Consider the following 20,230-nt stretch of genomic DNA (forward strand, 5'->3'; position numbering starts at 1 on the left):
ACAATCATAATGTGCATGTGCAATCATGACGTTTCAAGTTATTGACCTTGTTTCAGTTTACAAACTGTAACGTTTAAAGTCACAGCTTATCATAGCTATACATAGCAATAAATCATGTTCAAGAACAAAACCGTAGAGAGTTGTGTATTCTGTAAGCTACTGCTTGTGATGCCAATAGGCTACTAGTGCTGCTTTATCACAAGACTGTTAACATAGTTGAAATGGTGTTGAAAACAATAATACCCCCTACCGTAGCAAACCTGCAGACATCCATACTTAATTAGTAAATTTTATTTTCAGGTGGTCTAAAGAATTCACAACTTGTGAAGAATTTTGATATATCATATTATGTGCCTTTCTTACCTCTTGAGAGAAGTCATATTGTTCAGTGCCTTGAGCATTTTGTAGTTAACACCAAACAACAGGTCATGTCTCCGGAACTTACAGAGTATGTATACTTTACTTTTACTTTAATACTTTTCAATGAAATGGCGACCATACAAAGTAGGTATTTTAAGCCAAGTATGAATGGAGATGAGTGTAGGATGAGTGGCGCGATCTTGTAGTCTTGTTAGTGACTTAAGGCTGATATATTCCTTCTAGACACAGCTGTTATTTAATAGCCCATACAGCTAATGGCAACCTAGGGACCTACAGTTTATAGTGGAATCCGATGAACCACATTTTTTCCTTGGTATATAAGAAATGGTCTAATTATCAGGATAATACTGTGGATAGTCATAGTACTCACTCGTGCAGACATTAATCCACACCAGGGAGTATCGCATCAACAGTGCATGCCTATAAATATCCACAATTTGTGATCTCCTAGTAGCTGGATTACATTATATTTAAGCTATGGCATGGATAAAATATACTCCCTAGTAGATTTCTCATCCTTGGATCAGCTGATGACAATTTTATTGTTAGTTCTGTTCGGTGCAGGAGATAAGATTGTGTTTTGAAAGAACAAATCAATCTGAGACTGGCTCACACAACTATGCTATTTTTTATAAAAAAAACTAGCGGTTTTGCCCGCTCTTCGTTCGGGCAATTAAAAAAATTGTTAGAAATGCAGGTATAAAAAATTCTAGTAGATTCTTATACAATCTCGCGTATGGATATATTTCTGTCAAAACTGCTCCCAATTCCTACAAAATCGTCTGATCTAACTCATGAGAATTGTTCTCCATTCTTTTCTTATTAGCCTCACACATAAAGTTATCCTCCGAGAGTTCGAGGGTCTGACGCATAGAGATCACCCTTGTAGTGATGGACCTGTCCACATACAATAAAACAATAGGGTCCATAACCTTTAGGATGTCTTACGTCTGCACCAAATGTTACAAATGATAATGCTGAGCTGAATTATATATACTTACGTGTTCTATAAAAATCTATCATCTATCATATTTCCCAGATGAAACACCTATAAATACACAGGGTTTAACGACTCCTAGATTTCTCATATTTAAAATGCCATGCACTACAATGTCTACATATTTCATTATTTCATTTAAAGCAGCGGTATCTACATACCTTACGTCCTGAGGTGGCCGAGGTGGGTACGGTTGAACCTGAACTCATCGCTCTCTTTCACGACGATCTGTAAAGATCGGCGACAACCTCTTGGGCGACCAAAGACATTATTTGTTCATAGAAATAGCATCAATGTTAATTTACCGCACCTCTTTTAAGAACATTAAAGTAAAATAAAATAAGTAAATAAAAATTTAAATAAACAAACTGTTGTCAATTGCATTGACCAGCTGTTGTTCAATAATTTAATCGAATAACTTAAACTTCTAAAACATGTAAGGCATAGCCCTTTGAAAATAAGCCTATGCGGCAGAGCAATAATAGAATCCGTTCACATCAATAGATATTTCGGCAAATCTACACACTTTGAGCTTCATTTTAATGTGCCATCATATTTCTATATTTTTATTTGGTTAATGGCCGTAACCATTTACATAAAATTTGATTGTATCAATTTAGTAATATAATAGATAGATTGGGTACAGCTGGTCCATTTTTGAGCGGAGCGAGCGAAGCTCTTATACATCGACTTTTATGCATTTCGTAATACGCAAACTCCTCCTAGACGGCTGAATCAATCGTTTTCAAATTTTGGATGGTGATAAAGACCATATCGGTGAGTGCCAACATCTATATGGCGTTAAAAATAACTCTCAGGAATCCGCCCCACTGGGTCTCAAAGTTTCAATGTAATCCTTATGCAAGCAGTATTTGACACATAAACAAAGACAAATGATCAGCTGTTGACTTTTGAATGCAGTAGATAAAGAAATAGCTGATAGCATTATTCCACAGATATTAGAACAGAAACGGTATGAATCATAAATATAATCAAATGACGACACTAGCTTGAGGACCGTGACGTAGGAAGTGCTAAAGGAAGTACTAAAGGTGAGCAGTCTGGAGTGTGGAAACTGTTTATGACAATAAGATTTAGGTATCTGCATTCCAAAAACTATAAGGGAAGGGAGGAAAACGGGTCCGCGACGTAGGAAGTGATGAAGGAAGTAGTCAAGGCGAGCTGTCCGGAGAGTGGGATCTGCTTATGACCATTATACTAAGTTATTTGCAATCATAAAATGCTATGGAAACGGAGGATAACGGGTCCGCGACGTAGGAAGTGATGAAGGAAGTCGTCAATGCGAGCTGTCCGGAGTGTGGGAACTGTTTATGACTATTAGATTAAGGTATCTGCAATCATAAAATGCTATGGGAAGGGAGGTAAACAGGTCCGTGACGTAGAAAGTGGTGAAGGAAGTAGTAAATGCGAGCAGTCCGGAGTGTGGGAACTGTTTATGACCATTAGATTAAGGTATTTGCAATCCTATGATGCTATGGGAAGGGAGGGAAACAGGTCCGCGACGTAGGAAGTGGTAAAGGAAGTAGTAAAGGCGAGCAGTCCGGAGTGTAGGAACTGTTTATGACAATTAGATTAAGGTATCTGCAATCACAAAATGCTGTGGGAAGGGAGGAAAACAGGTCCACGACGTAGGAAGTGGTAAAGGAAGTAGTCAAGGCAAGCTGTCCGGAGTTTGGGAACTGTTTATGACGATTGTATTAAGGTATCTGCAATCATAAAATGCTATGGAAAGGGAGGATAACGGGTCCGCGACGTAGGAAGTGATGAAGGAAGTAGTCAAGGCGAGCTGTCCGGTGTGTGGGAGCTGATTATGACGATTAGAATAAGGTATATGTAATCCTATGATGCTATGGGAAGGGAGGGAAACCGGTCCGCGACGTAGGAAGTGGTAAAGGAAGTAGTAAAGGCGAGCAGTCCGGAGTGTGGGAACTGTTTATGACGATTAGAATAAGATATCTGCAATCATAAAATGCTGTGGGAAGGAAGGAGAACAGGTCCACGACGTAGGAAGTGGTAAGGAAGTAGTCAAGGCAAGCTGTCCGGAGTGTGGGAACTGTTTATGACGATTAGATCAAGGTATCTTCAATCCTAAAATGCTATGTGAAGGGAGGTAAACAGGTCCGTGACGTAGGAAGTGGTGAAGGAAGTAGTAAAGGCGAGCAGTCTGGAGTGTGGGAACTGTTCATGACGATTAGATTAAGGTATCTGCAATCATAAAATGCTGTGGGAAGGGAGGAAAACGCGTCCGCGACGTAGCAAGTGATGAAGGAAGTAGTCAAGGCGAGCTGTCCGGAGTGTGGGAACTGTATTTGACGATTAGATTAAGGTATCTGCAATCATAAAACGCTATGGAAAGGGAGGGAAACTGGTCCTTGGCGTAGGAAGTGGCGATGGAAGTAGTAAAGGCGAGCAGTCCGGAGTGTTGGAACTGTTTATGACGATTAGATAAATGTATCTGTAATCATAAAATGCTATGGGAAGGGAGGTAAAAGGTCCGAGACGTATGAAGTGGTGAAGGAAGTAGTCAAGGTGAGCTGTCCGGAGAGTGGGATCTGTTTATGACGATTAGATTAAGGTATCTACAATCTTAAAATTCTATGGGAAGAGAGGGAAACATGTCCGCGACGTAAGAAGAGGTGAAGGAAGTAGTAAGGTGAGAGGTGTGGAGTGTGTTAACTGGAAACCGTTTGTAGCGGTTAGATTAATGTATCTGCAATGCTGAAATGCTATGAGAAGGGATGGAAGCATCCCCACGACATACAAAATGGTAAAAGAAGTAGTAAAGGCTAGCAGTGCGGAGTGTGGGGAATGTTTGTGGCAATTAGATTAATGTATCTAAAATACTTACATAGTGTCCATAGTTCGAACCATAGTGTGAAAACCGTATATGGCAGTTAGATTGATGTATCTTTAATCCAAAAATGTTATGAGAAGGGAAGGAAACAAGTCTATGACGTAGGAAATGGTGAAGGAAGTAGTAAGGCTTGCAGTGCAGAGTGTGGGAACTGTCTTTGGCAATTACATTAATGTATCTGCAATCCTAAAATGCTATGGGAAGAGAGGGAAATAGGTCTACGACGTAGGGGGTGGCGAAGGAAGTAGTAAAGGTGAGCGTATTGTGTGTGGGAATGGATTAATGTATCTGCAATGCTAAAACACTATGTGAAGAGACTCTAGACTGTAGGTTAAAATAATTACGAATCACGAATCGATACATATTTCGATACATGCAATCGTTTATAATAGTAATTTACAACTGATTTGACAACAGCTGATTTTTACTCCATAGAGGATCAAAACTATTTTTACTTCCTAAAGAGTAAAAATGCTACTTTAGACCCGCAACACATGCATTAAAAACGACTGGTATTACTGCAGTATGACCAAAACAATATAATATAAACCCTTGATGACTCCGCTCAATTTTGTGGATGCCTCTGCGAACGCCACCTAGTTATCTAGATGGCCAATTTGGATGGCAATCCAAAAAGAATTGGATGAATTTAAATAGATAAAGATTTTAGTCTGCCCAACATCAACTTAAAATAACCTACTAACAAAGTGTGTTATAAAACTAGGGAGATTTGTTTTCAATTTATTTATTTATTTAAAATTAGGGAGGTTTTATTTTCAGTAACAAGCACATTGATGGGAGAAAATTTAAATTAACGTCATATTTTAATGAAAAATGAAATAGGTATGGTTATCATTTTATCGCAGGTAAAATAAATAAGTAGTTCTTTTATAGGCTATGGATGATAGTAATCAAACAGTGTGTATGTATACAACTATTTTTCTTGTGTTCTATCTTACTTACTAACCAAGGATAGCCAATTGAGAATAAATCAAAATAATTAAGATATTTTAGTAGTCATGTACTGTATAAAAGTATATGTGGCCTTTTTGCATACGCTTATGAATGTAACTACTCTCAGACAGTGGCGTTTTCACACACTACTATCTTGATGTGTTTTGATGATGCAGGCTAGTTCTGGAAGATATGACTTTTAGACCTGAAGATGAGCAACTATATTCCACTTCTGGCTGCAAGGGAGTGGAGGAGTCAGCAGTGATACACATTGAAGGACAGCTAAGAAGAAAGCGAGGAAGAGGACCGGCATAGCAGTAGTTGTATGATCTTTAATTAACAACTTGCTAATTTCGGACAAAAGCATCCACATTATATAGTTTTTTTTTTTCAAACCAAATCAGAGTGATTAAGCAAAGTAATATCCTATAGGAAAATGTTACTGTATAAAATCAAAGAGGGATCCAATAATTGTATAGTAGAATGAGGAATATGACTCCAGCATTCAGCCTACAATTAACGTTTGTAAAACAGCTAAAAACAAAACATTAGCGTGGTTAAAAATAATTAACATATGAAATAAGGGTTCCGATTAATCCACCTTTTCCTAAAAATATGCACCATATGTCCATATTATGGTGTACTAGCTTTTTTAGTGCAGTAGTTAAGTTGTAATATAAAAATTTAAGTTACCTTATGTTGTTCAACGAACTCTTGTCCCTCAATGGATTATGCACATGAGTAATGTTGTTAATCAGTAGTAATGTTTATTTTTATAATATACGTTTATGAAATGTATTGCTTTTGGAAACAATATGATTTGGACAGATCCTTTTTGAAAATTACTATCCATGAAACATTAAGAGGTTCATTGCTGTAATGAGAAATCATTTGTATGGCAAATATCAAAATTAATCAGTCTTATAGCTTTTATAATCCTTTAATAGTATATATTTTTTCTGTGTCATTGGCAACCTAATTTTTTAAGGCAGACGTGTTTATTTTTATAAATAAATTCTTTTCTCTCGATCCATGGAATGTAAATAAGCACTAGAAAGATAAATTTGTATGAGACTATATTGTAGTTCATATTTTTTTAACTTTCAACTTACCTTTGTAATGTTAGTTTTGTTCAAGCTCTAGGCCAGAATTTTGAATTGTAGAATAAGGAGGATAGCAGCTAGCTTACTTAAAGTGCATGTAGGCACTCCTTCCTACTATCATTCCTATGGACCAGTAAACAATAACGATAGTTGGAGGTAATAATTATATGGACCCGTAAACAATAACGATGGTTGGAGGGTGAGAAAGTAAACAATAACGATAGTTGGAGGTAATAATTATATGGACCAGTAAACAATAACGATGGTTGGAGGGTGAGAAAAACAGAGTTAAAAAAATTATATGCTTAAACACACCGGTGACAGCCAAAAGTGAAAGGCTAATATGGGCTGGCAAAGTGAGGAAGACAGAACTTAAAGTTGTATTCCAAGGAGTACCAAAGGATAGACTAACAATGAAGTAAAAAGACCAGTGAAAGACACCTCCAGACTGGAGTCTATATTAGAAGAGGTAGTTGATAACAAAGAGAAGAATTGAGCTGAATTTTTGGCAAGACCAAAATAGTATATTTCATCACTAGGGCGTAAAGTGAAAGTGACTCTTATCAACCCAAGCTCAAGTTTTACGATCGAGGCAAAGCTGAGGTAATAAAATGAGCGAGGGTTGAAAAGACACTTTTTGCCCATTGGATGAACTATATTTTTTTTCCATACTGCATCATTACTCAACAAACTAAGCTTGAAAACAAAAATACTTTTAATTTAAAGATAACCTCTCAAAACTACTTCCAGCTTGTTACAAATACTTGATACAATAATTTTGTCTATTATGATTGTGTTGCTGTACATTATACCATCGATATGTCAAACTATTGACAAGAATGCAACAATAAACTAAAACCTTACCTAATAGATCAATGGATAATAGTTATTTGTGCAACTAGTGAGAAAAGTGAGCAATTGACTCACTCGAGAGAAATCCTTACTCACGAGCCGTAGGCGAGTGAGGAATGGTTTCTCGAGTGAGGCAATTGTACTTTGAACTCGAGTTGCACATTATACTTTTCCTACAGTTACCATAAAACAAATAAATTGGTGAAGAAACATAACCTATTTTTACACAGACGTGAACTTTTAATATAACATTTAACGTGAAGTGACAAATACAACAGTACAACAGCTGACCAGCTGATTTACAGCCAGTGCTGCCAACGTATTTCGCGCGCATCCGACGTTGCCTGCATGTTACGCGCTCACTATTTCGTGCTGTTTTTGCTGTAGCATGACAAAAACTTCTTTAAGTTTCAGTGGTCACAAAGTTTAGGCTAGGTAGGTTAACAATAAACATGCAATGGGAACATGGTGTGTAGGTATATAAAACCTAGCAAGGAAATTATCCCCCGATTTCCTACAGATCGACAAAATTGCTGTTTTATATTAAACTAATTTATTTTCAAATGTAACCATATAATCAGTATACAGTGTGTAAATTAAGTATGGAAACAAATCTGTATTTTTAAAACCGAAATAGATAGAAATATTCTATTTGTGGCAATAATAGTTAACAAAGATTCCGCAATTTTTCACATGAAAAATATTTTTTTACCCCCCTAACAGGGTAGGTGGTAGGGGGTGACTTATTTTTTTCAAATAGCAACCCCTATGGAGTGACTTCTCATTTTGAAGGGTTTGTCAAAAGAAACACAATGACGCAAATCCGAGGTGAATATCTCACTCCTAGCTAACATGGCGGATATTCCAAAATGGGCTTTTTTTTACAAAAATTAAATTTTTCATTACTCACCATTTAGGCTAGGGGTGAAATATCTACCTCGGGTTTGCGTCATTCTTTTTCTTTTAACAAACCCTTCAAAATGAGGGGTCACTCAATAGGGGTTGTTGTTGAAAAAAATAAGTCACTCCCACCCCCTACCCTGTTAAAGGGGTTGAAAAAATATTGTTGATTAAAAAAATTGCGGAACCTATGTCAACAATCAATTCCACAAACAGAATATTTCTATCTATTTCGGTTTTAAAAATACAGATTTCTTTCCATTATTTGTGAAATTGGTGCTTTTCACGTACAATAAATCAAATTTTGGAATATCCGCCATTTGGGCTAGGAGTGAGATATTCACCTCGGATTTGCGTCATTGTGTTTCTTTTGACAAACTCTTCCAAATGAGGGGTCACTCAATAGGGGTTGCTATTTGAAAAAAATAAGTCACCCCCTACCACCTACCCTGTTAGGGGGGTAAAAAAATATTTTTCATGTGAAAAATTGCGGAATCTTTGTTAACTATTATTGCCACAAATAGAATATTTCTATCTATTTCGGTTTTAAAAATACAGATTTGTTTCCATACTTAATTTACACACTGTATATATAATTAGTTGATGAGAAAGGTTGCTACGTCACATTTGTCACAGAGAAGTAACAAACAGAGGATAGGTGGTGTCTAGCAATAGTGCCCTGGTGATGCATTCCCCTTACGGTTGAAATAAAGAACACAATACAGTACCCTAGCATAATAGTTTCCTAAATCATACCAGGATAATCCATTAGAGTGTTCTACAAGTCCAACATTTTTTTTTATTTAAGTAAAGGTTTTATCGATGTTTGATGTATCAATCTTTGTGGCTTGAGGGGCTTAAATGAAAATCAATAACATTCAACGTTGTCTCTCATTTTATACATATGAGTATTTTACAACCGTTAATTCAACTACCCTATTTTTATTTTGTGTTAGCGCAAGGTTTTAAATAAAACTGTAATTAATACATTAGACAGCCATAATAGTGTTTTACATTATTTTATTAGCTAGGAGTATCACATTTTTGGGTGAACGGGTACACAATATAATTACAATCATTCTTAAGTAAATAATATCACAGATAAGATAAATACTAAAAAATTTTACTTGCAGTCTGCTTCAGACATAATAACTTTTCCGTCATCAAAATATTTCTTTACCCTCCACCTGATATCTTTGGTATCTGGAAAAAGCAAAACACAAGATTAATTTCACACACAAATCAGTACTTAAAATAATAAGTTTAATATTTAATTTTTAAAATTCCATCTCAGAAATGAAAAAATAGTTCTGGCTGTTTTAACCCGATTTTTCAATTACATCGGTATGGGAAAATGACTATTAAAAACCATAAATAAAAAAAAATGGAAAAACAGTTGGATATACCATGGGTTAGTGCCCACATAAGAAATTTCTTCAAAATCAGACCCCAAGAGACATCCACAAACACACACAGATTACTTCAAAATCCACTTTTTTGGGTTCAGGAGGGGCCCAAAAGAGAAATATTTACCCAAAACTCAAAACAATAGCTATTTTCTTCATATACTATGTAAAAGGGGAAAATGTAAAAAGATGAAATGTGGAGTACCTTGAGGGTCTATTCTAGGACCATTGATATTTTTTTGCCAACCTCGTTGGAAATATTAGCAAATTTAACTATTTATTTTCCTAACCTTCGACAAACAGAAATACTCCTTTCCAGGTACGTACAAGTTTTGGTGGCTACAGGGTTGAGTCGGAACTGAATATTGAATACCTAATAATAAACTAACTTTAAAACACCATAAAAACACAATAGTGTGTACTTGTATGTAACAACCAGTATATAGAAGAAAGTCATTGAGCAAAAATTGACATCATATTTGTAGGTTTCGCAACAAAATAACAATTTTAAATGAAATTAAAATTAGCTCATTAAAGAAAGATTTATCGAAAATAAATTTTTGTATTATGCTCTTTTAAAAAATGTTTCTTGACTGCTATGTAAAACATGAATTTTAGTTATACACATTTGCACACATTTCTGTCTGTTTGGAGCAAACAGTCATATTAAAACAACAAAAAACTGGAACAGAATTGCCTGACTAAATTAGAATGACTTTGTACAATAGAAATTGTTTATAAAAATTAATACCTGAGAAGAGACCTTCAGGTCCCTTTCCTAAATATTATAATCATTACGCAAAGACAAGTAAGATAAATGCTCTAATTGGTTAGGATGACTCGGTGAAGAATAAGTAGTTTTATAAAAATGAAGTTTCTCGGAAAAGACATTAAAGTCTCTAAGCATTATTATAATTAAAAAAATTCAAATCAATTCCAAACATGCAAAAGAAGGCTATTATAATATTATGCAATTTAAAACGCGGAACTACAGTCAAAGAACATTATAAAACTGAAAATATTATGACTTTTTATGGAATGTATGTCTATAAAACAGTATTATCAGTAAAAGACAGATTAAATGTATAGTACAACTTATTGAAGACTATCACAAATTACTTTAATAGAAATCGAGAAAACCTGACCACAAGCTCACATATCCTGCAAATTTTCACAAAGATTCACCTAAATATGCCGGTTCCAAATGTTATAACAAACTTCCTAAAAAATCAAATTTAAAACTTCAAAAATAAATTTAAATAAAATTTAAAAAAGAAAAAATCTATGTAGGCTACTTCTTTTTTTGCTTTACTTTATTTAGACTTTTGGTTTTAAAATAATTTTATTTATTATTTTAATTTTGAGTTTTATGAATGCATTTAAAAAGTTGTATATTGCACTTATTTTTATTTTTTTTTTACTTTATTTGCGCTGAAAAGCTATTAAAATTGATGGTATGTTACCTCATGCATGATAATGATGAGTGTTTTAGTTAGTTTTATTAAATCACTCTTGACGCCATTCCTGTATTGATGTACTGAAATGAATAAAGTTATATGAATTGAATTGAACTATAAGCAATATGCTTACCTGGGGCAAGTGATTTCTCCATTATGGACTGAGTAATTTTTTTTGCCAGAAACTTAAACAGATGCCTCGAGGCAATTCGTTTTGCCTGATAGACTGGAGTTAGTTCCATTACAACTACAGAGGCAATCCTCTTCCTGCAAATGGCTATGTTGGCTTCTGATAATTCCAACTGAGAACAATGATCATCTCCAAACAGATCCTTGATTTTTTTCATTACTTTTTCTCTTTGCTTCGTTGTCATTCTCATCAATATTCTGGAAAGATTACAAGACTGAGCTGTCTCCTCCGCAAACCAGTTACTAAGTCTCTTTGACTTGCCCAACTGCTGTAATGAACTATCGTCTTCATTTTCTACCATTAAGCCAAGTTCAGTAAGTCTTTCATCAAGATTTTTATTCATCTTTGAAGTTTTTTCAAAACTCGTTCGTCGCTTTTTTATAGTTATAAAAGTTTTTGAACCGGTATGGAACTCGTCACAGAAATTTTCAGGTTTTCCATCGGATTTGTCATGGTTTAAGCAGGTTGTCTGGCATTTATCAGGTTCTGTAATCGACATGTTACTTTGAATTCCACACTCAGTTATCAGCCTTTTTTGACCCGAACTGTCTGCAGAGTCTACATTCACCTTGTATTCTTGGGTAGGCAGATCAGCAAAATCAAGAAGATCAGAGGTGGATGTGATATTACAATTATCATGGTTCTTACTCTTCACTGTATTTGACTGGGGTTGGTTGGAACCTAGAGAGCTACTTACTCCACCATTATTTGAATCTATATCATCAAAATCAATTGCGGGATTGTACGGTCTTTCTGAAGGACTCATCTCAGCTAAGTTTAGCTGCAACACAGATGGTGTTACCAAGTCTGTTTGAGTTTCAGCTTCGTGGCGTAAATTTACAAACTCAGTCTGAGATGATTTGTTCATTGGAACTTTTAATTTCAACCTTGACATGCTGGTTGTTGAGCTGTCTTCAATGTACAGCTTTTTATCAACTGTGCTTGTTTTTACTGCCTTTATCTGGAAAAAAATCATCAAGATCAAGATCACACATTCAACATTCCATTCAAACTAAAAGTTCAATGTATTAAGGAATTGTGCAAATATTATTGAAACAGATATATTATTGCCTAATAATCTATAGTTAACAAGCTTGTAATGTTAACAGGTCTCGTTTATATTGATCAAATCAAAATCAAATCAAAATGTCTTTATTTCGTAAAAGTAATCATTTTTACATTTTTACAAAATACAGTATCAAATTACCATAAGAATATAACTGAGTACTTTAACTAAACGAAATTAATCCCACATGGGAGAACCCGTGCGTGGGAGTGAGTCATTCTGTACTTTAATCAATTCATAAATCAATAATCAATGATTCCCCATATATTTAGATTACTTGAATGCAGCCCAAAAAATTATCTCTATATTTGAGTGCAAAAGCGTTGAATATTGCTTTTCTTTGTTATAAGCTTGGACATTGCTATATCAAGTTTATCATATAAAAACTAACCATTAGAGAAGTAGATGAACTTGTTAGCCCATATCTACTGATGCTAAATAAAAATGTTGATTAACTGTGAGTTCTAATGTTACTAAAAGAGATGTGCAAGCTAAAAATGATGCTCTGAGCGTATTAAAACTGTAGGGATGGACGAGATTGGATTTTCAGTTTGAGACGAGATGAGATGGGATTTTTTATTTCTCATAAAATTTTGAGACGGGATTTCCATTCTCATACATAACGGGAAATGCACGTTCCACATTTTGATCTGATTTTTTAACATTTTTAAATACCTACTGATTTATGACGGACTGGTTAAATACAAAAATAATAATAATAGACAAAAATATTTAAAATCTTTTATTGAAAAACATTAATAAAAAACAAATAATAATAAGGCCTAACTTATTAAAAATAACTCTTCGGCATAGGAAACATGGAGATTAAGCAACAAACTTTCTAGTCTGATGAAATTTAATCAGACTAGAAAGTTTGCAAGGCTGCCAGAATTATATTGAACTTTAACTAGTTGTTCTGCCCGTGCTTCGCCTAACAGAATAATGTGGGTCTTTAAAAACTAGCTACACATTGCGCACACTTACCATGTACATCTCAATCGTACTTATTGCTTATTTAAATGAAATGAAAATCTCGTGGATTTCCATCAAACAGTGTGGCAGAATCTAAACTAATTAACTTTATTGTTAACATCTATAATGAGAATCAAAAAATTAACTCATAGAAAAGTAAACAAATAAACTAAATAAAAACAAATCTAACAGCTGATGCATCTTCAATATTTTAAATGTTATTAAATACAGTCAAGGTATGTGCCCTTAGGAGAGGGCTTATCAAAAACTGATATTTTTCAAGGAAGTTTCACAGCAAGACCTTTCATTGAAGTATTGCGGTTGATAGTAGTGCGGCTTACGGTTTTCTCAAAAGATCGTGATCCTTATTAGCTTTATTATTATATCATGTGAGTTACTAAGAAATATTGTTTTAATAAGCTTCACTCATTTGGAAACCCTGTACAATTTTTGGAATTGTATGACTATTTTGTGAGGAAGAGTCCATAAAGTAGGGGTCCATAAAAGGTGGGGGGCGATGACAAGATAGATATATTTTAGACAAACAGAACATACAGAAATCATTATATGTGATGTGGAAAGCGAAAAGGGACCTCTTGTCGGTGATGCAAAATTTTTAGAACTGCCGATATAAGTAACCAACGTCAAAAATATCGAAATTCGGTTTGTTATCGATTATTATACCTACCTTGTTTAAAATAGAACAGGACAGTGTTGGTAAAAATTATCGAATGGAAGAAGTAAAAGGTTGAAATAAATCATTTTGTAAGCCTCTGCACTGTCTGAGAAAAGGTACCTCTTGTCGCTCAATGGTATTTCCCCATAACGACAAGAGGTCCCATTTCTAATATTCACTTTATAATCAGACTTTATTCCAAAAAATTAATTGTCCTTCATTGTAGTGGACATTTAGAGAACTACCTACAACAAAGTTCAGTTTCAGAGAACAAAATATCTCACAAATTTTGCGGTCCCGACAAGTGGTACCATTTTTTATGTTGTGTAGAAAAACATAGGGCTGACAAGAAAAATCGTAGATGCACGGGACTTGCACCACAAGTGATTCGGAATTTAATAAGGAATTGAAATAAATCTGGTTCAACTAAACAATTTGATTCTGTGATGATCAATAGCATTAAAAAGTTAATCGGTTTACCAACAGGGTGCAGCACTATTATTTTTTTAAATTTATGACAACAGCTAATTTGCAACCAAGAGGTGAGTGAGCGTAGCGAACGAACTTCAACCTTCAGCGAACGAGCTAACCTGAAGGCAAGTGAGCGCAGAGAACGAGTTCAAACCTAAAGGTGAGTAAGCTAGCGAACAAACTTCATCCAGGACATAATTGAGCCATGCGAACGAGCTCATCTTGAAAATGAACGAGCATTGACATAAAACCACATTAGGACAGGACGACGTCTGTCGACCAGCTAGTCACATATAAATCAAAATAATAATAGAAAGATTTACGATAAAAAAGGAGCAATGAATTCAGTTGACAAAATCAGTTGGGCTTGGTAACATATCAATATTTATGATTTAAATTAATCCATATGCAATAACACGCTAACAAAAAATAAAACCCAAATTACAGACTTTTCTTTTTGAAATTAATTTCAGTTTTCTTTTGTTATTCCCTACTATGATGAAATAGTAAAAGCACCATAACACAAGTGAAAATAACTATTCATATTTTATATGCTAGTAGGCAAATATGTGAAATAAATCAATTATTGAGCCTATTCTACTTGTGAAAACTATTTACTACTTACAAGTGAAACCATACTTGTGCGATACAACTCGGAAATCATACATGACCTCAAAGCTTTCTGTTCCAGGGCCGATGACCACTTTTGGACCATTTCTTCTACAGATTCTGAACCAGGCACATCTGAATGCTGGCTGCAGTTTTCAAAGTTAAATCTCAGAGCCTCTTTAAGATGATTAACATAGGTTTTCCGCACCTGGAATGAGAAACTAAAATAAATCATTCCCATTTTAAAAAGTAGAGAATACCACCTATGTTAAAAGTTAGTTGGTGCTACATTGAACTCTATTATAACTAACTTTTTTAGAGTTGAACCTACATGTTTGATGTTTGAACATAAAAATTCCCTAAGTGCAGTTGGCGCTCAATAATCCATCCCTAATAGGACTGGAACATTGTCTGATACTAAAGCGTTATACTACTGAAAATTATAGCAAATTTAAAGTAATGGTAAAGAAAAATAACTTAAGGAGATTGTTAGACGCTCTCTGACTGTAGGGTGTATAAACAAAACTAAGTATTTTAACAAATTGACTATAGGGTGTATAAACAAAACTAAGTATTTTAACAAATCATAAAAACAACAGTCCTTACTAGGTGCAAAAAAATATTATTTTGATCCAGCTTATCAGCTATTGTTCTCTCATACAGCTGCATCTCGCTGGCATGTATGGTTAAGTATAATCTGTATTCTTAACTCAAATAGGACATTCATGAGATAATAATCCATCAAATAACATCTTCTATATAATACGCTAAGCCATTTTTTGAAATCTTTATTAGTTTGGGCAGGATCATCCATCAAAGTTGGGTTTTCTCCCACAAGATTAACATGGGGGAATTTAAATATATTTAATTGGAAACTTTGTCTCCACTAATTTGAGAGAACATCTGGGCGTAGAAACTTGGTAGAGTGTCCAAAGAAAGGTCTCAATCTGTAGATGAGCCATTAAAAGAAAAACAAAGTAAATTCCCTTAGGGCTATGCCCTAGAGGCCTTTAAAGTTCCCTTCCCATCTTTGTTTACATTATCATCATATGGATAATTTATCACTACTTTTTAATGAAACAGCTGTTAATATTTAAATTGTATTTTAAAAAACACATATTATAGGGTGTTACTGACTTTGTTAAAAAGAAGTATTTGCAGTGTAATTTTCTGATTTTAAAATTTATTTTGTTCTGCATCATCTCATGTTTTGCAGTATAACGTTCCATTATGAAATCATTAAAAAATCTTAATATTACAGTAGTTCTTAAAATGATTTCTTATTGAATTATCTTATATCGATTATATGGATTGGTGTCCGCCTTTTTGACCACTTTTGCCAATATTTTGTCATATTCAAGACAGATCATCATAGGTTCATGAGATTATTTATATACATGTTTTCAATCGTTTTAAATATTTCGATTGGGTAATACAATACAACGCAATGGTCATTATTGTTTCTACACCAATTTATTACTCATTAAACAATGCTAAATCCTCACTTTTTTTCACTCTGTCGCAGTTAGAAGAATTAACGTAAGCCTTTAAAGCAACCGTCGATTTTGACGGGTTTCACCTAGTCAACATATATAATACTTATTCCACCCAATTATCACTAGGCCTACTATTCACTCTAAGGACGGCAGAATCGGACTGACCCCAGCGACTGGATACACACAAGACTCCTGTCACAACTTAAATTAATGGCTCATTCTACAAAGCGTTTGATTATCCAGTGTTAAAGCTTTTGATTATCCAGTGTTGGACTATTAAATGAGACTATCAAGGGTTAACTACGCCCTTGAGTATTTATGTTAGGAAATCTACAATATGCATCGTTATTGCTTAGCATAAAAAAGTATAGTAACCCTTACTATGACGTTATGGGGTTTTGCTGGTAAGTGTGTAATTTAAAACTAAATGTACATATTGTTAATCCTTCAAACAATAAAATCTGAATCATAGTTTTAATCATGCAGAAGAATATACATTTAATGTAAGAATAACTCTTACGTTAACTATCAAGTAATATTTTTTGTATTCCAACATTTTTGATTTTGCATACATTGCAGGGTCTCTGAACCATTATTGTTTTATGTTTGTCTTACCAATAATGTCAGCTGTTCCTCATTTGAAGGTGCCTCGCTATCTTCGTCGGATAGTAGAACCCTCCAAGGGCCAGAATCTTCAGAGCTCAAGGATGAATGTCTTTTTAAACGCTTGCGACTTTTCTTCTTTTTCTTATGCTTGTGTAATGGCATCTAAAACCAAGAGTTGATTACAAATTGATCACAATTCAGCCATATAACTTATTCAAATGCAAATAGGTAGTTTATTGCCATTAAGTAGGCCTACATGTCATACAATAGGCCAGGTCAATGGAGATAATATACGATTCATAGTACAATGTACAGTGTCAAGTGTAAATAGTGATGAACATGCTATATATATACAAATAAACTAATAATACCGGTACTGGTTTTTATACATAAAAGTATTTCAGATGCATTGATAACGATGGCAATAATACTGTTGATAGTCAAACAAGTTGGGCAAGTGCCTATATAAAAATAATTAGGGCTAAAATTGGCAGAAAGATACAGTTTAAAACTAAATGACAATAAATTTCTAAATAACATTGACAGTAATAACATTATTATGAAAGACTATTATATCACAGTTTATGAAACCATTGTTGTTAGGGCCTATACTTTAAAAACGATATCCTACCTGACAACCTTAAGATAGGTTGTTGCATTAAATTGGTCAAAATTATGTGTGTTGTAAACAAAGGATCTAACCCAGAGTGCTCAACTGTACAGACATTCACTTACACTATTACTTACTATTTTACACTATTAGGCCTACCATTTTATTTATTTACTTATGTTCACATTACACTTGGTTAACTAGTTGATGTGAACAGAAGTAAGCAGTATCTAACAAATTTATTTGTTTGTAATTTCTTATACAGGGTGATTCTAAAGCTGGGTTTTCCTAGACGCGGAGTCGGCCAGCGGAGAGCGGACAACGGAGAGCGGAATTGAAATTAACATGGCATTCCGCTCCGCTGCTAGGAAAACAGTAACATTAAATTACCTAAGACAAGCTGAGTCCGCTCTCCGCGTTCCTCTCTCCGCTGGCCGACTACGCGCCTAGGAAAACCCGGCTTTAATTATTGTTACACTTCTGGAACTCTATAAATGAAAAACTATCCAACCTATCAATCACCGGATGAGAATCAATTAAAGAGGAGATTCTTCAGTTTTGATTGACACCACTCTGGTAAACATAGTTGCAAAATTAGCCTCTACAGACATTTTTAGCGGTTTTCCCACATAGGGATAAGCTATTACTGTAGATCTCATGGTAAGACTTGGACCCGGGACCGATTTACTTTTTCATTTTGATGTCCCTAGAAGAGTCAAAGCTAGAAGCCAAAAACGATCCGTTCAAATTCTTATTTATATATACATGTGTCCGATAGCAGCATGATAACTCAAGCAAAATTGATCCAATTTCGATGAGGAGAGGACACACTCAAGTTTGGTTGAAGCCAGCCAGACCGCGGTGGGGGGAGGCACTGTGTTCAGAAACAAAGATTGTATTTTTGGATTCAGCGTGAAAAAACTGTAAGTATACATCTAAACATGGGTAGACTTCCGGATCTGTTGGCCCAAACAACCGAATAAAAAAATATCGATCGATATATCGATTATTTGATTTATCGTTTGGTTACTTAGGTAAGGTTAACCTAGAACCTAACTATCGAATAATCAATATTTTCATTCAGTTGTTTGTGCCAACAGATACAAAAGTCTACCCCTAAAAATTACATCCTATCCCAATGTAAGTTAGATATGCTAAATAATTACCCATGTGTAGGCTATATTGATGGCTCACATTGTACTTAAAGAAAGGAATAACTTAAGTTAGGCCTAGGCCTACAGGTCAAATCTCAAAACAAAAAATTGGGGCTGCACTTTAGTATCCGTCCTACATTCATTCTAATTAAATTTTCCATAACTTATATATATCGATTATTTCATTTGATAGCCTATATCAAGTTTGGTTAGTTAGGTTAACCTAACCTAACTACCCGAATGAATAATTGATATATCGATCAATAGGGTATATTCATTTGAATGAGTGTAGGACCCGATACTTAAGTGCAGCCCAAATCGGGCCTACAGAGAAAAAAATATGTATGCAGATGAGGATTCCAGAGTTGCATGTAAATGTAAACCCAACAAATCCTCCAGTAAGTTTGTGGTAGATTCAAAATTAATGAAGGCTAGGCCTACCTTTGACCACAAAGAGATTATTAATAAACTCCTAGGCCTACATTCAAAACAGAATAGACTAATGTAAATTTAAATTCAAAATTGCACAGTACCTACCTTTGGCCTACTGAGATCTGTTTTAAAGGTAGTAGGTACAGTCGCCTGGTTACTTAGGCCTACTATAAATACTACTCTAGGCCTATATTATGGTGTAAAACGTATAATACTATAACTAAAAATAAAGTAACGCGGCTGCAATATTTGTTCTCGGCTAGTCAATATAAATTTAGCCTTATAATTAAGTTAATGAGGAAGAGATATTAGAATATAGAATGAGGTTGGTTATGTCCAGTCCATGAACTAACTAAAACCACTAACCAGCCAACTTAATAACAAACAAAACAAACACAAACATTATTTGGCAAAACAAAGCCAACTGAGGAGAGAGACAGAGCGCGCAATAAATTAAAATCATGAAGCCCAGCTCTCTCATGTTCCTTTAAGCACGTGGTATGTCATCGAGCATAATCCCACTGTGCATATTTTTAAATTATTCACTGTGACACTATTTACGATTATGTACTGTGAAAATGCAAACTTTTTATAAGGAATGATCAAATAGTGAAACGTCACATTTGAATCTACAATCACCCTTTACTCATTTTATGATGAGTTAAAATACGTAATAGATTTTTGTCTATGGTTATAGTGGTTATGTGTTGTAAATGTATATATTTATCAATCTTTGTTAGCTATTAAGGACATGGAAGAAGATCTGGTTTGTAACAAGGATGTCCACTCATATTTTACAAGAAATAGAAACAATGTACATTTAAGTAGCAATAGATTGAGTAAAACTAATAACTGTTTTCCTGTTACAGGCAAAAAGTTTTATAATGCTCTCCCGGAAAGTGTACGGTCATTGCGGAAGTCAAAATTCACAAAAATTGTAAAAGATTGGCTTGAAATGAATCCTTTTTATGAAACTATAGAATTTTTTGATGCTCTGAAGGCTGGCCATTGTTTTTAGTTTGT

At 34.5% G+C, this 20,230-nt stretch overlaps 2 protein-coding genes across 8 annotated transcripts in view; one reads left to right on the forward strand and one right to left on the reverse strand.

Moving 5' to 3' along the window:
- The window catches only part of LOC128992566 (torsin-1B-like), a 28,077-nt gene extending 21,801 nt beyond the window's left edge, over positions 1-6,276 (forward strand). For all 7 annotated transcript variants that reach the window (XM_054416204.1, XM_054416210.1, XM_054416208.1 and 4 more), the window contains 2 exons: positions 301-448; positions 5,384-6,276. In XM_054416204.1, coding sequence (XP_054272179.1) covers positions 301-448; positions 5,384-5,522 — 287 coding nt within the window. In that variant the 3' untranslated portion in view covers positions 5,523-6,276. The remainder of the gene's footprint in view (positions 1-300; positions 449-5,383) is intronic.
- A 2,788-nt stretch (positions 6,277-9,064) lies between these two features.
- On the reverse strand, positions 9,065-19,491 carry LOC128992563 (uncharacterized). The gene is made up of 5 exons (XM_054416201.1): positions 19,313-19,491; positions 17,021-17,173; positions 14,926-15,117; positions 11,059-12,076; positions 9,065-9,265 (listed from the first exon to the last, which is right to left on the reverse strand). Exons 2-5 carry the CDS (start codon positions 17,171-17,173, stop codon positions 9,186-9,188), a joined length of 1,443 nt encoding a protein of 480 aa, XP_054272176.1. The 5' UTR covers positions 19,313-19,491; the 3' UTR covers positions 9,065-9,185.
- Between the last annotated feature and the right edge of the window lie 739 nt (positions 19,492-20,230).

Source organism: Macrosteles quadrilineatus, unplaced genomic scaffold (assembly GCF_028750875.1).
Source record: "Macrosteles quadrilineatus isolate MER2022 unplaced genomic scaffold, UCM_ALF_1.0 Scaffold_4__1_contigs__length_99947679, whole genome shotgun sequence".
In the NCBI taxonomy this organism is placed as follows: domain Eukaryota; kingdom Metazoa; phylum Arthropoda; class Insecta; order Hemiptera; family Cicadellidae; genus Macrosteles; species Macrosteles quadrilineatus.